Below are 18,080 nucleotides of genomic sequence, written 5' to 3' on the forward strand. Positions count from 1 at the left end.
TGGTTTTAAACTGACAGAGGGGAGATTTAGATTAGACATTAGGAAGAAATTCTTTACTGAGAGTGGTGAGACACCGGCACAGGTTGCTGCCCCATCCCTGGCAGTGTTCAAGGCCAGGTGGGATGGCGCTTTGAGCAACCTGGTCTACTGGAAGCTATCTCTGCCTGTGGCAGGAAGGAGACTGGAACTAAATGGTCTTTAAGGTCCTTTCCAACCCTGATCCTCCCTGTATCAGCAATGGGCAATTACCTAATTTCTCACACACTAATACCCTGAATTTCTCTATCTCTAGAAAATGTCACAAAGCTGTTCTAAAGGCCATTTAAAAGACTTGGCCATGCTCTTACTGCCAGTTGCTTAAATGCTTTTTCAGCACATCTACAGCTACACAGCTCACAGAGGGAAACTTTACGTAAATGCCTGCAATTCACACAGTTAAAAACATCAGTAGTTGGTCCAATTGTTCCCAGACTTTTCATAAAACAGAAGGGAAAAAAGTACCACTGCAGAGCTATGATAATGATCTAATGATTCCTGGCACCGGAACAAAGCTGAATTTTAACTCATGAACAAAGGAGTGGGGGGAAACAAAAAAGCCAAAGAATATTTATCCTTCTTTTTGAATATGTTAAAACTCAACTACTTGTTTTCCTCAGTGTTTTGACAGTACATGACTTCCAGGCTTATACACACACAGTGATGTGAGAGGATTCCTGGTTAGATGCTTTTCTGTACCACAGCATGAGCTGTAGTACGGTATCCATTACTCCCTTATACCTCAAAATACCTCCTTGCACAGCTTATTCTCTTTTTATTACTCCTGAAAATTGATTTCCAGCCTCTATACTTTTTGCCTTCTTATACATAGTGAAAGAAGGTGGCTAATATTATCACAGACTGTTCTGCCTGGCAGAAATACTGACCTCTTTGCAGGTGGCAAGAGAAAAAACACAAATTAAAGCCAACTGAAGGGTCTACCAGTCCTGTTTCATAGTATTATACATCTCTGACAGTACATAATGTTGAGAAAATTACCATAATGAAAGCTCATGCATAAAACAGTAACATTTTATTACTGTTTCTCTAATTAGAATCACAGAATCATTAGGGTTGGAAGGGACCTCTGGGGGTCATCTAGTCTAAACCCCTGTCAAGGCAGGGCCACCCACAGCAGGTTGCACAGAAACGTGTTCAGGCGGGTTTTGAATGTCTCCGTTCCACAACCTCCCTGGGCAGCCCATTCCAGTGCTCTGCCACCGTCAACGTAAAGAAGTTCTTCCTTATGTTGAGGTGAAACTTCTTGTGGCTTAGCTTATGGCCATTGCTTCTTGTCCTGTCACGGGCACACCTGAAAAGAATCTGCCATCATCCTCCTGGCACCTGCTCTTGAGATATTTATATGCATTAATGAGATCCCCTCTCAGTTTTCTCTTCTCTAGACTAAACAGGCAGAGCTCCCACAATCTCTCATACAAAAGATTCTCCAAACCCCTGATCATCCTCATGGCCCTCTGCTGGACCATTTCCAGTAGCTCCTTATCTTTCTTGTACTGAGGAGGCCAGAACTAGACACAGCACTCCACATGTGGCCTCACGAGGGTCCAGTATAGAAGGATTACCTCCCTCGACCTGCTGGCCACAGTCCTACTAGTGCACCCCAGGATACTATTGGCCCTCTTCGCCACAAAGGCACACTACTGGCTCATAGTCAACTTCTCATCTACCAATACTCCCAGGAGTATTGTGCAAATAAAACAAAATGGTCATTCAGAATAAGAAAACAGGTCTACAAGGAAGACTGCAAGTTTAGTGTGGGCTACATTTGAATTGATTCCTAGAACAAAGGACCACCATCGAAGAAGTGACACATAATTTTCTACAAACAGCAGCACAATAATTTTTTCTTTTAGAACTGCTCTTCTAAAACAAGGTCGCATAATTGTAAACAGTAGAGAGAATTTATCTTTGCAGAAGTAAGTTATGTAAACTGAAAATCTGACAAGAATTTGCACAAAAAAAGGTTTGACTGCACTGTAAGTAATATAACACTTTTGGACTACAATTTAGCCTTGAAACTCAAAATGGCACTGACGATAGGACTTCAAATCATGATAGAGCTGTGAAACTTGCACCACAAATCAGAAAACAAACTCAGCACAAATAACGAGCAGCCACCAGAACCAATTCACTCCAGAGATCCATGAAATCCCAACAACCAGTCTCAGCTGGTCTGAGAGCAAAATACAAGAGAAAAATAAATGAAATCCTGCAGGCAGTGAGGCACAACATACTTTCCTGGCATCAAAATTTTGCTCCCTTAAAGTTTCAGATAGTAGGATATGAAATGGTTCCATGCTGCCAAGCAGAGGGAGGAGCAGTATATTCCATCACTTCTTGTTTTGCTGAGGCTCACCTGATGTAATGTCGTGGCTTATCCCCTCCACAGAAATCGTAGCATTTGCTATTGGATTGCCCTGAAGGTCTTTAACAAATCCCTTCACTCCTCGATGAATCTAAAATAAATAAATAAAATCAGAAATACATGCAAAATCACAGGAAATTTTCATTCATAAAGAAGGCCTTTTCATCAGCAAGACGCCTATTGATCTCTAACAATGCGCATTACGAATCCCATGGTCTACATGCCGACACCTACCAAGGATAATTACTAACCATCATAATAGAACAAACAGTGAAAAGGAAAAATAATTCAGCTGGTAATTGTATTAATTCCTCTGTGCAATGAAAGCATTTCTCAGAAATACGCAGCAAATAATAATATATATGAACAATGACTTGAAAGTCATTCTCACTGTGGATTAACCTCAGATTAACCACTGTGCTTTGAAAGACAGCCTAATAGAAAAAAACTTTTTTTTTTTTTAAAGTTTTATCAGATGGAAGAATTTAGGGTAATAATGGACATAACTTCTTAAAAGGGAAACATTAACAAGGTTAAATGAGGCCACTTGGACGTTGATGGGCAACCCGTGTGAGATGCTTCAGCTCTCTACTGTGCACCCAAAGCATCCAGATCTTTGAGCTGGGACCTCATAGAATCACAACATTCCCTACAAGGCCTGTGACAGAAAGGTGACGGTGCATCGTGTCCTAGTTTCTTCTTGCCTCTTAGACAACATACACCAGGCAACAGCACCAGCAGTACCTAACCTTCCTGCTCCCAGCACATATGAGTTTAAAGCACTGATTTAATTACAGTGTGTGTAGACCAGTCCTGCCCGTATTCTTTAAGCATAACCTGAAAGCAGCGCTCCTCAAAGTCAAAAAGCTGAGTTCAACTACTTTTTCGCTGCCTGAGATAGGGAGCTCTCAGCCCCAGAGAATGTGACAATTTGAACCTGTGCAGAGATGCATCTCACTGGGAGCCTGGAAACTAAATGTGGAAGTACTGTGGAGTTAGGCTTATCTAATTTCGTGATATTTGAAAAGACTTATGGAAAACAAAGTTTATTTTGAGATTTTGATATTTCCCTTTATGAATCTATATAGTGTATTCAGCTGCTATGATTTTATTCATCAGAATCCTCTGATTTACCCCATCAGAAGCCTGATACAGATCAACTTAGAAAAGCAGAAAGTACATATTTGCACCATTCTCAACAATTACGGGGGAGCTGAAGCACAGAGATGCACCTCTTACCGTGTAAGAGGATAAAAAGCAATGCCAGATAGACCATCTGAACTTCAAGGTTAAAGCCAGCAGCTCCACAGGAGCAAAGGAAGTTGGCAAAATAATCTCTTACACATTTGTAATTTTTTAAAATGCATTGACACCACAGTTTTTCGTGAGTCAGAAAATTAATCCACATGAGAAGGAGCTGAACAATTTGAGATGGACCCCATAATAAATGGGTAAAAACCTGCAGGGTGGGTAGAGCCTTTTCCTCGGGCCACATACAAATCACTAGCAGAATGATATGACTCAAACATTTCAAAATACTCAAATACTTCGGATTTCTGGCTAGCTAAAGCATTTCTGCACAAATAAGCTCTTAAAGAAATTAATGTATGAAGTGTCTGGCTCTGCTATCAAAGTATGTTTCAGATTTCACAATCCCACATGTGCAGCCATTAACAATATCAGATATATTTGTGTCCTTTAACTACAATATCCAGGTCTCAGGAATTCAATACTCCCACACTGCTTGGAAGCCTCATTTCCATGCAGCCGGTTACACTGGCATGATATGATAAAAACCAAAAACAAACCAACAGAAAAAAAGAACAACATACACAAATCCTCCCAAGTTTATTTCAGCATCTTAACACCTAACAACCCATTAGTGCAATATTATCTAAATCAGAGAGCAGCAGAATATCTAGAAAACCAGGATTAGAGATGTCCCCTAACACTACACTGAACTGCTAGGCACCTGAAGTCTAATCCAGCTGTCTAGGCCCCCTATACGTACACAGTGATCCATCCCACGTCTGTACACACGGTTTCGTATCTGTAGAGGCAATCCATCCATCTCTCTTAGTATACACACTAGTGCTGGTGGAATGAATTATACTCCCTGGTGATGTGTATCTCTTTTCATTGAGGAAGCTAACACTAATAATTTAAATTAAATATCTGCAGGAGCCTAAATAAGGTGATACTCCACACCATAACATCTTATTTCTTTTCCCCTCTTCTTCCACATGATTAGAAAGATTACATAGGATTTACCACCTTGGAGACATACAAGAACTATGGAATACCAATTGGATTAATATGAAATTTTGAATTAGATGTTCACACAACATAATGTTTAGCAATTTTATGCAAATAACTAAAGTTTTGCCATCCTCTTTTCTGTTACCTGTTCGATGTAATTGATAAGAGAGTTCTTGTTGTCCTCCCAGTAGCCCTTCAGAGTTTCTTCAGGTGGGAATTTTTCACAGCTAAGCTCCACTGTGATTTCAAAGCAGTTGCTGCTGAGGTAATTGAAATCCTGCATCCCTGCAATGCCAAAAACGAAAGAGAATTAGTGATGCATTTTGCATTCTTCTGGAATAAATAAAGGGGAACACATGTGATGCTTAATACACCTATTAAGAAAAGAATAGGCATAAATACAGTTGGTACAGTTCTTAATTCAGAAGCTTTAAACTGGAGAAACCAGATAGATAATTAAGTTCCCAAAAATTTTCTTCCCAGGTAAAGTTTGGAAAAGACTTGACACCTTGCCTGTATACTTCTACCTGATGCTGCACCTGGCTGGTACACTTCTACCTGACACATGGTTTTGGGTAGCTGACAAAATATTTTTTAATCTCTTCGGGAATAGAAAATTATTTCCAATTTTGCCTAAAATATTTCCATATGAAAGTAAAAGAAGATCACCTTTGTAAGCCAAGAAGAATGACAATGAATTATAAAGCAAATGAAACATGATGAAGTGACTTTGAAAAAGGGATTTATAAAGATGGGTTAACAACATATTGGTTTGGGGTTTTTTTTCTGAAAATGTCAAGTTTCAACTTAGTTACATTTTACACTAAAAATATACATTTGCTAAGGAATATTGTTTTTCTAGCTTTTCTGCATAGATTCCAAGCTTTAAAAACAAACAAACAAACAAACAAAACCCAATCAACCAAATCCCAAAACAAACTTCGTCTAAAATTTATTTACATGGGTTTTTTTCCATGGGTAGGAGTATTTCCCACCCATTCAATGCTTCTACAAAATCAGTACTGAATAGCCTTCAATAAAGAAGAAAAAAGAAACATTACTGTTAATGCAACTTTAGTCATAGGAATTTAAATATATATATATAATAGCGTCATCACAGTAATAAAAACTTGATGGGAAAGATGCACTCTTTTACATTTCTGTGTCCCTTCTCTTACTACATGGAAATATTGGCTATTTTCTCAAATCAGTGAACTGGTAACCAAAGGAGTTTCTAGCATTGTAACTGGATGAACCAGCTAGGGAGGGACTGTAGCTCTCCCCAGGAGAGTTATAAATATATTTTTTGCAGAAGCTGATGTAGAATTAGCTCTTGATTCCCAGCCTATCTAGCTAGCAGAGTAATTGGATTCTCAAATGGAAGACTGAAAAGAAAAAGACTATCAAGCATTTTGAGCATCCCCATGGAGGTCAACAGGGGATTGAAAAGAGATTCAAACACAGCTAATTCATTCAGCCCTATATCCCCCCGTGCAAGCTACGTAAGAGACCTAATGCAGTCTCCTTACTGAAACACCAGTGTTATTCACCAGTCCAGAAATGTCCAGAGAGCTGATGTCATATCCAAAAGAGAAGCATGAGGACAGCAAGCAGATTGAGTCAGGCGGGATTTTGCCAACACACCAGGGTGAAGAATCTATTTTCTGCCAACCAGGCAATGAGACTCCTAACCACTGGTAAGAACAGGGATTTTTCAGATTCCTAAAAGAACCTTTTTGTTTCCAAACCTTTCTTAGGTGGTTAAAAAATGAAGACATAGAGGGCAAAGGTGCTCCTGAGAGGGACAGCTTTGATATCCCAACAGACAGAATGCAAGAGGGACCATTCAGCAGTACATACCGATTGAGCAGCAAAGTCATAAGTAAAATCCTGACAGCAGTGCTGACTGCCAGGCATCTGTTCTAGGCATTTGATAATGTTTTTCTTAACTTTTGCCTCCCTTCTACAAGAAAGGAAGGCTCTGTGAAGAGGAGAACTGGGAGCCAAAGGGCACGATGTAATTCTACTGTGGTGTTAGCAGTTCTTGACCATACTACCCCAATTCTCAGCAAGTTCCCCCCTTCCCTTTCCCAAAGAGAGGGATGCCCTAGTTTCTCAAGAACAGAATACAGAAACAATATATTTCCCAGTTTTGTGCGCAATACCCATATCTTATAGTTTCTTTTCTACCTCCTGGTCTGGTCCACAGTCCATATATGTTGTTTCTGAAAAGTTTTCAGACTAAAGCTTCCAAGAAAATTTTCACTTCAACCAATCAATGTTTCATTATTTTCCTTGGCAGTAGACATGGATATAACAGAACTGGTTTTGCTGAATTACTTCTTTTTTCTTAAGTCAGCCTGTGGCAAACACCACCATGGAGGTTTCGTTCAAAAGTACAGCTTGACAGCTGATTTCTACACTTGGGAAAAAAACTAAAAACCCCTACAAACAGATTCATGTTTTATGGTTCAAACTATATGCCATCTCTCCGTTTTTTATAAGTTGTGCCATATTAGGATCATAGATCCTGATTACAACTAGGATTTCTGTCTACTAACTTCTGTACAAATACATGAGAAAAAGAAAGGTCCCAGGGAATTTATGGTCTAAATTAAAATAAGATCCAAAAGGAGGAAATAATTCCAACTTTCCAAAAAAGTCTTTCCAATGGAAAAATGTGCCTTTGGCATGTGCAGTTTAGCAAAATCAAAGCGTTTCATCAAAATAATTGAAAGACTCTTTTTTCAATGCATTTTCCTACAGAAAAAGAAGCTGGAGTTAAATATGCCCATGCTTTTATAGTTAATACCCACTATTTCATTAAGGTAACTTTTTTTCAATAAGGTAACTTTTAACTGAATTGAAACAAATTTTAACTATTAAACCTCCCACTATTCTGATAAAGCTCTGTTTTATCAAAGGCATTTTAATGGTTCCAATTGAAATTCTGTGGAAAGTTTCACACAAAGGGAAATTTTTGCTTTTCAGTCAGTGTTGAGAAATGTCAACATTTTACCTTACACCCAGTCCCTGTAGTTGTGGTACCACAGCAGAGGAAACATGATGCTGCTGTGAAGACTGGGAATGACAGCTCTAAGAATAAGCAGGTGACCGCTGGCTGTGTGAGCCCTACCAGTTGTTTCGTTTTTAATTTCTTTACATGAGCTTAATTATTTTCCTGGTCTAGTACCCACTTTAGTGCAACAGGAGCAGAATTAGGCTACCACCTAGGCTGTGTAATGCTTTGGGAGATTGCTGTTCATTCCAGGTAAAAACTTAATATTCATTCAGAGACTGTAATTGAATATTAGGAGGAAAGCAAACAGTAAGTCTGGTATGTATGTTGAGAGTTATCTGATACAAATCAACGAAGCCAATGCACAGGCAAATCACTCCAATACAAGCTTTGTTTCTAGCTCAGAAATCCCCAAAAGTTTTGTCTGACTTTAGCAGACACAGAGGACTCAAAGATTAAGACAGCCCAACACCTTTTTGCCTCTGTTTACAAAGAAGGTGGCATATAAAAATGCTTAGTGAAAAAGAATTAGATGTCTCATTTCAGGCTGGTCTTCTAGACTTCTCCCAGAAAATTAATCTTGAAATGGCCATAGTAGCTCTGTTGTTCCTTTTAACACAGAAGGCTCTACCCAAGTCTAGCAGAAAACAACCTGGGCAGGAGTCAGACACTAATTAAGCCACAAAGTATGGAGATGCAAGTATCTTCACATCTGGTTTTGTTCCCATGGAAATCAAAAGCGGTTGTCTATAATGCTGCAAAACCAGGCCTCAACATTTCCTCCAAGGTTGGATGCTTTCTTTCATTATTGAGGTTAAAATGAATAGTCAGTAGCCTGCTCTCTCTGATAAGGGTTTGTTAGGGGAGTTTTTAATCTTTATTCTTTTATTTTCTTTAAAAGGCAATAAAACCCCACACACAAACCTTAAGCTCATGTGATAACATAGCAATCACTTGCCCACTGTAGAACTATTAGATTTGCAATAATCTGAGCCCAAACTGCACAAAACACTGTAGAAAAAGCAACAAAAGAGGAATATTTTAACAGACATCACAATGAGCTTTATGGGATTTTACAGATGTGCTGCGATGAGTGATCTGCCTCATATTTAGCATTAACCAGACAAAAATTTTTAGATGAGGTGGTGGTATTCCAAACTACAATTAAAATAATGAAAATTCAAGCTTAAAATAACCACCAGTCACACAGAACTCCCACACAGTGGGACTCACCTCCTGGGACGCTGTACCATGCACCACCATTAGTTGTTCCATCCACAAAGCTGCTATCATCGTCATTTTTACGACACGGTGGTCTGTTTGGATCAGACATAGCGGGATTAAAAGAAGAATAACTGCGAGCCAGGCTTTGGAAAATAGCATCATCGGGGCAGGAGCTGTATTCATGAGCACTGCCTAGGGAAGAAAAAAAGTTCAGGAACAGGGATTATTAAAAGGGCAGTCATACCAACTGGTCTCAAAACCTAGATTACCAATTCTGCACAGCATGACTGTGCCTGGAAATTCTCTGTACACGGGTAAGTGTCCTACAGCATCACAAAGTAATATAGCATTATCTTAATAATGTTAACATTTCCCCAGTACTTCATCAACTGCCTGCAGCAGGTTGCCCCATTACTAAGGTGACCATTAGTATTGGTCAATATTTCTGAAAATATTAATTTAAAAATGCACCAAAATATCTAAGCTATTTTAGGCTTTAGATATTTTCTTAATTAAAAAAAACCCACAGTATGTAGACAAAGGTCTCTCCCTAAAGAGTTTTACAGTCTGACATTAAAAGGATTTGCAATTAAACTGTGAGAAAGCAGATTGAAGGAAGACAATCACAAACAATACCATCATATCATGACCATTTCAACCATGTGCACATTCTCTAGTAGAAGAAAAAGCAAATTAATATTGCTGTGTGCTAAATGAGAACATCTCATCCACAATGTCATCCTTTTAAAATAGGACCAATACTCAGAAAGCTGAGACAACAGTAGTTGTTTCTATTAACACACTACTGCTTCCAGAAAATCACTTTTTAAAGGTGCAAGTAGAGAAACCTTAGGTCATACAGGCAGCCTAGCCACATCTCTATCACTTCAGTTAACAGGGTACGAACAGCCCCAGCTAATTAAAGAGGTAAGTTGCCTTGATTAAAATACGTGAGAGACTATGATTCTCTCAGGTATTGCAGCATTTTTGTGGTGTAACTCTACCAAAGCGAACTATAATCTTCACAACTAGAAAACATGCTCATACAGTGACTAGCTGCAAACATGTGATTACTATGTCAAAATAAGTCATTACAATGCACTGACATGATAGTTATGAAGGGGATCTTAGGTAGCAGGGAAATAAGTGTAAAATGTAATTTCTATCTCCTACTATTTCATGTTAACTTCTATTACATACCACTCCGGGTCTCATCATAAGGGTAGTTTGCAACGAGATCTCCTCCATGAAGATTGGCAGAGAGCACAAAGGGAATATCCATAATCCAGTGAATGACACCTTTTGTTTCAGGAGCAAGCTACAACAATATAGAATTAACAGCAGTTATAAACTGGTAATTCAACACAGAAACTTACCCAATTATATACTGTGGCCTTAATTATTATTACATAGACTGTGAAGACATTTAAATGAACAGCATTTTTATTTTGGCTTCAAAGAGAACTGACAGTCCTTTACATCAGGTTTATAATTATTTAAGTAGATTAATATATGTCTAAAAGTGGTGTAACTTAGTTTAGAATGAGAGCACAAATGAATCAATCTCAATCTTCTACTAAAAAAAAAAAAAAAAAAAAGAAAAACCTACCAAATTTTGAACCAAGGAAAATAATTCAAAACAAAAGTTGGTAGGATGCAGTGTGTTCTCTGCACAGAAAGTAAAATTACTTCACTTAATAATTTGAAGACAGTATATGGCTATTAAGGCCACAAACCTATGGTACTGCAGTCACAACACCGTATTTTCTAGGACCTCCTCTGAGGGTAAACACAAGAAGATAAAAATCCCTCCAGAAACACACTTGCATATTTAAGGCTTAAGCTGAACAAAAATGCATGTGCTGTATGTGAGGATAGCTATATAGCCAACAATGTAATTAAGCACAATACACAAGAGTTTCTGGGAATGGTAAAAATGCAGAATATCTGCAAGAATCACTCCAAATCAAGGGAGAAGGCTGCACAATCTCTGGTCTTAAAATAAAACATGTTTTGAGTGAGGAATTTTCTAAGGATTAAGCAATATGGATCAAAAGACTGTACTGCAGTAATTCATTTTGACAAAACCTTTCAGAAGCATCAGATGGATAGATTTAGCAGAATGAGCAAAGTATTTAGAACTTGAATCATAAAGACACAACTCTTAGAGGTGGTTACATGCCTACTTGCATAAGAGATGGGCATATAAGTGATCCTCTATTCAGTCCCTACTTACTTTAGGATTCTGGTCCACAGCTTTTTTCATGTTTTTCAGTAGATGGTTGTTTGGGCCACCTTCTTTCTCATTAATATAGACTATTCTATCAAGATCAGGGAAATTTCGGTTGAGATCTATCCCTTGGGCATTGCTTCGACCAACAAACCAGTCTTTAAGCTCACCAGGCTGAATAAGGAAAAGAAAGAAAAAGAGAAGGGAGATGAGTACGTTCAGGAGATTACATATCAAGCCTTGTATGGGTGTATTTAGCCATGTAAATTTGAATTATGGGTTTACTTCTCATGTTCTCAAGAATTAGAAGGGATCATGTGACAGTAAAAACTTCTGAAGCACCAAGAGCTGAGTCATCCCTATTTCTTCCTAGAGGTCTGTGGGAATAAAACAAACCTTTGTTTCACTGAGGGTCTTGGAGGAGAGGATCATTCTCATAGTGGCAGATCTAGACTAAAGATGGGCAAAATTACCAGCAACATCAGATTTCTCGGTGTCTTCTGAGTTTTTCCCCTGAGAGCTGTCTTTTCCCCATTGCATCATGCCTACGGTCATGAATTATAGACTAAATTTTAGTGAGCCTCAGAACAGCTGTAGATTTATCAGCCAGCCACAAGGACCATTTTCACTCATTTCAAAGTTTCTCTAAATGGCTTGAGGGTAAAGAAGTACTTTATTTACCAGAGATTTTTATTCTTATGGCGAATATCAGGTATGTTCACTGAAATGGTAGCACTGAATAAAGATTCAATGGCAATATTTGTAAAGTATTTTCTTCAAGTTGATTCTCTAAAATGGTTTTGGGTTGCATTAAGGAAATGACTTCAGAGAACATAGCTGTCCCTAACTTGTCTCTGTAAGCTTTCAGTACATTTTAAAGTAGGTTTAGTTTGGTTACTGGTTTTAATCTTGGGGTATACTGAGTCTACTGTTACACACTATGTAGAGGATCAAGACAGTTATAAGTTATAATAACAGTGGCACTAAACCAAATTGTATTATAAACAATATGTAACTTGTAAAGCAACCATGTAAAAACAAATGTACTTTGACTAAGGAGCAAAAGTTTCAAATATTATTACAGAATCTCTACAGAGATTTCGAGGTAAAATAATGCACCAACTTCATGATAGCTTCTGCTTCGTTGCCACGAGAGGGAGACATAAGACCAACTATGGCTTAAAAGAGGTCTGGTTTTGTGGGGGTTTTTTAAGACTTTGTGAGTATCAGTTTGATAAAGTTCTTAATAAGATTTTATTTATTTAATCATAAATAAGTAGTCACATAAAAAGATCCAACATTTCTATATTATTTAAAAAAATAAATACACCTTTTAAAACAAGAAACATTTTTGTTTAGAACATAGTACACACTAAAAGCTGTATATAACAGGGTCCTATTTGCCCTCTATTTCTAAGTATACACTAAACACACTGCATGTTTCCTGACTGAGTCATCATCCTAAAATACATGCTAAATTTTCTTGACAAATATCTTAATTAAAGTACCTCCTGCCTGAAATTTAGAATCAAAGTTCTTCATGTTGAAAAGATGGGTCTCAAAGTTTACTTGTTTTGGGATCAAGCTCTGATGAGTGTGAATAATCCATGTATGTGCAGTTACATGAGGAATTTTTTAAAGGAAATATCAACCTTCCCTTTTTTACCACTTTTGAAACATCATGTATTACTAGAAGTTAGCTGTTTAGGAAGAAGTTCAGTTAATGAACTGAATAGAAATTCAGTCAATGAAAGAATATGCATGAAACATAAACACATATTTTAAAATACAGTAAACTCACAAGAGAGTCTGGTGTTTGTTGAAAATCCAAGCATAAAATCCTCCTTGTTAAACAGAACAAGCCTACTGTACTATTAGCAAATACTTAAGTTACGTTGTTCCATTCAACAACCACCAAGATTTCACATATCTGTGAAACTGCTAATTTAAGTTGTCATTAATATGTTCTAAGGTTGGTACAGATGTTGATAACAATTCTTATATATGTAGTCTTACAAACCTGGGATGCTGCCTTCTCAAAGCCATCTGGGTTCAAAGATGGCATGATATGGATACGTGTACTATGGATCAAGTTGATAATAGTTTCATTTCCTTTCTGGTATTCATTACACAAGTACTGAGCCAGGAAGATGAGCAACTCCCTCCCGACGGCTTCATTTCCGTGCATATTCCCAACATATTTAAATTCTGGTTCTCCTGCAAGAAGAAGGAAGAACATGTCTTAGACGAACATATAAAAATCACCCATTGGCTGGATCACAGAGCACACCCGAGGTATGGGTACCACTATCACTACAACTGGCCACAGGATCCCCAGAAAGATACAAACTTCCTTCAGAAATGTAGATTTAGTGTTTTAATAAACTCTGGCTGAACAAACAGTAATTTATATTCACCTGTTTGGCAAAGGTAGAAAAAGAATACCAGAGGGCAATACAGTATGCCAAAATAAATGCTTAACACTGCTATTAACACTACTATTGAGTAGTTGAGATCTTACACAATTGATGTCTCAACACTGCAAAAGAGTGTCTCCATTAGGTAGGTTTCAAATACATAAGCTAACAGAACTTCTTATCTTTAATGTTGCCTTCAATATAAGGTTAAGCTTATCCAACTATACTTGCATTAAAATGCAATTCTGTAAATGTCAGCAAACAGCTGTTGATCCTAGTGATCTGAACAATCTTATTCAGCAAATACTTTGCAGATATAGCTCAGAATTTGTGAAGCAAGTGCAATAACTTAACTCATACAAGTGCAATAACTTAACTCATACAATTAATCATTCCCATTTAACACTGCAATAAACAGTCCAGTATTAAATATATACGTAAATATCCCAGTATATTAATGGAATACATTGAATATTTATGCATATATTTAATGTTGATTTAATATATATCATATTAGTAATATATAATATTCAATGTGTAATATGCATTCAATATATACTCTATATTGAGAGAACACATGTAAATATGCTAACCAATTTTCCCAATTGCTCATTAGTCTCATTCTCATGACCATGGACATAAAAATCACACAAAATATGGAAGGATTTAGCTTTTAAAAGATTACATTTTGAGCCCTGATTCCAGATAAGTTTTAGGATACACGTAAATACTTGAATAAGATTAAAGGGAGTGTCCTGGAACTGCAATAAAGAATATACTGTTTTCTGAGTTGTTCCTTATCCTTTTCCTTTTTAAATGCAGCTTTTCTGCGGTTACAGCTTTAACCAAACGTTCTGCTGATAATATTCTCTGACTAGGTTTTAAACGCATTTTATGATAGCCTTTAGCACTGTTTCAGGAACAAACTGAAGCCAGGAAGAGCTTTACACAAATGAGACCTAAATAACTGCTAATCAAGCACAGAGCCATATCTACTTATGACTCTTCAGTTTGTGCTTGTTAACCTTAATCCAGTGGTAAGATGTTAGCAGAGTGCTATTAATACTGTAACTTCTTTCCTTCCAGCTAAGATGGTTTTGTACATATAGATTCATCCCTGAAATTTTTTGCCAGATAGGTTGAGAAGTTTTCTGGCTTCACTGAAATAGCTTAATTTTATCTGATACACACAATGCCATCACTGTGACTAAACACCTCTATTTTCTCTTTAGGCATTGAGTTCCTATTTACTGCTTCTTCTTGTCTATTAATACTAGGGAATGCAAGATGTCTAATCATCAAGAGTGTTCAGACCATGCAATCAACCTGATCCCCTTAAAATAGATAGATCTTTTTTAATAAAATACACAGCACTATGCATCACATATATTCATAATTAGAATACTCATGTATATGTATATTGGCATGTTACTTATAGGAAAAGAGCTCACAAGCTAACAGGTAAATGTATTATTGTGGTAAATATGAACACGGTTGCATTTTGTACTTGTGGTTTTCCCTAAGACATCACTAAGGAAGCCTGAAAGAGAAATAATTTCTCCGAATTCCCAGCCCTCTGCATTAATCACCTATTTTTCTCTCCCACTTTAATTTTCAAGGCCTGGTTCAAAGGAAGAAATAGAAACATATGTTTGACATAGAGTTTTGCTTAGCCCCCTCCCCAAAGAATCATTAAGAGTGTTTAGAAGAGTTCATGGAAACAATTACGGAAGGGTTCTATAGTGAACCAAGAGAACGGCTTCGTCTACAGCATATCTTCAGTGGTAATGATGCATCTCAAAAGAGCATTAAAAGATAAAAGAGGTTTAGGAAGATGCAAAAATAGACTCAGTGGAAATACAGAAAGTTTTTCCTATGAAAAGTAATTGAAGATATCAGCCCCATTTTCCTTAGGAAGAATAATAAAGGACAGTCAAATACACCAACCATTATGGCACAAAGGAACTGGACTGGAAAGCAGCATTTCCCTACACCACTAAACAAGAGACAGTGATTTTAAGTGTGAAAGGGAACAATGACCATTTTTAGACTGATTAAAAAAAAATAACATTCCTTATAACACAAAACGTAAAACCAGTATTCAAAGAATCCAGTTGGCAGCAAGGTGTCAGCAGAACTCCAAGTTCTGCTAGCAAGCCAAAAGCTAAAATACTGGTCTAAATGAAAATGCAGCCTAATGAAAAGGGAGAGCCAAGTAACAGCCCTGCTTCAAAAATTAACTCTGTATTCATATTTTAGCTACCCTAGGCATTTTCTTATACCTTTCTCTGAAGCAAAGAACTGCATCTCCTAATAATACTAAGGCTGCAGAGAACAAGGCTGTGCAGTCCATATGCATGAGAACTATACTCTGCCAGCCCCCACCTAGCCCTGCCCATTTCCTTACTTGTGGGCACAGTAATCAAAGAAATACTGAATTTCTGTTCAATAGCAGAAGATATTGAATTTCAGACTGTATCTGACAATTTTAGGAAAACTCTTCATCATTTCATCCGTGTGATTTACATCTAAAGGAACAATGGAAAAATGGGTCTTTCTCATATCTAAACTTTGCAGCTGCTTCAAGAGAAACAACTCCGCTTTTACAGTTTATTTCAGCTGGCTGTGAAGGAGCTAGCAGTTCAGTCATTAGATGTCCTTGCTCATCATGGGCAAAGTCAGAGAATCCATTCTGGAAAAAGGGATAATTCTGCCAAAGTCATTAGTTATCACAGTGCACAAAAAGCTGAGGGATCTTCCACAGGCTACTATCTGCTGGTATGACTTTGCAGTTAATGAAGCCTTATTTCTGAATTTATTTCTGTTATTTCTGAAAACCTTTTTTTCTGAGTTGCTTTTACCTAACTTCTTTCCTAATCATTTCTTTATGCAGGACAGTGTCCAAAGCTGGAGAGCAGACTGCTAGCTGAAGCCAACAGAAAAACACCCATCACTCTGCTGGCCAAGTTAAGCCAGCCCAGCTGCTTGAGCTTCAGTGAATAACTGCAATGCAGCCTTGCATCACAGGCCAACTCTGGCTCCTGATGGAACCAACTCCTACTCCACTGCATCACTAACAAAGATACTTCAAACACAGAGGATGCCAGCCACCTGGTCCTTAAGTCTTAACACTTCCTGGGTTCCTTGGTCTGTTCACTGAATACATCCTGCCACACCATTTCTACAAGCTTCCGGCTTCTCTGGCAAATGGCCCACTTCACTGGAAAAACAGCCTTTGGCCACCTGTTGCTAGCATGCTACTTAGCAAGGGGAAGAGCAGCTCTTCCCATTAATCCTACATGAGCCATTTAATGCAGACCTTAATCACCCTTCATAGGATTCTGACACTATAATTGCCTCACATTTATTTTTTTATTATTAAAAAGACTCCGTAAATGTCAATTTGATGAAGAACTTTTAAACAGTTTCTTCAAACCAGTAGAAACACTTCTGTACCACTGCAGAACTGAAGAAACGTAACTGGCTTTTCTCATTTAATTGACCCACACACAAAAAAGTAAAATTGTTTTAAAGGATTCCCATGGTCCAAGACATGATAAACACAAATGAACATTTCTGTTGGTTGAATATTTAAAATTCTTATTTAATGAATTTTGTTAATTTTCTGACAATATATCCTGACAAGTGATAATCACATCCACAACAGCAAAAGTATGTCTTGTGTAACAATGTATGATATTTATAAATGCTTACACGTAATTTCAGCTCAGAGGTTTGTGATAACAAATGAATAGTGGATACTACCACCTTTCTGGGCAAGTCATAAGAAATGAAACACAGCAACCAAGTTTATAAATACCAGAGTAACTCTGGTGAAACCTAAGCCATCGCATCATTAAGGCTTTTAGAAGGCCTTTTATTTTGCCCTTAGATGGACTGTGTGGTTCATTACAACCAGATGAACGATTGAGGAAAAAGTACTTTAAAATGTCATGCCTTTCTGGTTCCTGACAAACACTGTGAAATGTCACCATTTGCTTCTGTAGTTACTGCCAGCTAAGGTCTTCTGCAGTTTCTTAGGAACAGTATGTACATCACTAATACTAGACAGATCATCCAATTAGAGATGACAAACTACTGCCATTTTCAGGTCAGGCTGTGTTTATGCGGTAAAGACAGTAATTTTCTAAAACATAGGGACAAAAAGTTTAGCACCTACTAATCATATATACTAGGAGTCAAGGTAATGTCATGCTACTTTTCATGATCCAGTGTCAAGCAGTTAACCTTAAAATGCACAGTATTTCACTCATGGAAGTGCAAGCTGTATATAAGAAAAAAAATTAACTACTGGGAAATTTAAGTGTTTAATGAACTGTTCTGCAAATCAGGATCAAATACCCTTAAAAACTAGCATCCATCTTCTGCTTTCCTGTGTTTCTTTAAGGAAAAGCCAACAATGTTCCTGAAGGAGTAAGACTAAGTGGTTTTGACTACCTACAGTTGCTTGCCATTTTTCATGGCAATCAATACGTTTTTCTTGTAGAT

The 18,080-nt window shown here is 37.5% G+C and overlaps 1 protein-coding gene across 1 annotated transcript in view; it reads right to left on the reverse strand.

Annotated features, from left to right (window-relative positions):
• CPE (carboxypeptidase E) overlaps positions 1-18,080 on the reverse strand; it is a 56,989-nt gene that overhangs the window by 3,958 nt on the left and 34,951 nt on the right. The window contains exons 2-7 of the mRNA XM_061373150.1: positions 13,175-13,371; positions 11,161-11,328; positions 10,125-10,242; positions 8,934-9,116; positions 4,827-4,966; positions 2,414-2,513 (exon numbers count right to left, since the gene is read on the reverse strand). Coding sequence (XP_061229134.1) covers positions 2,414-2,513; positions 4,827-4,966; positions 8,934-9,116; positions 10,125-10,242; positions 11,161-11,328; positions 13,175-13,371 — 906 coding nt within the window. The remainder of the gene's footprint in view (positions 1-2,413; positions 2,514-4,826; positions 4,967-8,933; positions 9,117-10,124; positions 10,243-11,160; positions 11,329-13,174; positions 13,372-18,080) is intronic.

Source organism: Neopsephotus bourkii, unplaced genomic scaffold, assembly GCF_033783945.1.
Source record: "Neopsephotus bourkii isolate Nb327-2 ecotype Australia unplaced genomic scaffold, CSIRO-AGI_Nbou_v1 NB_168, whole genome shotgun sequence".
In the NCBI taxonomy this organism is placed as follows: Eukaryota; Metazoa; Chordata; class Aves; order Psittaciformes; family Psittacidae; genus Neopsephotus; species Neopsephotus bourkii.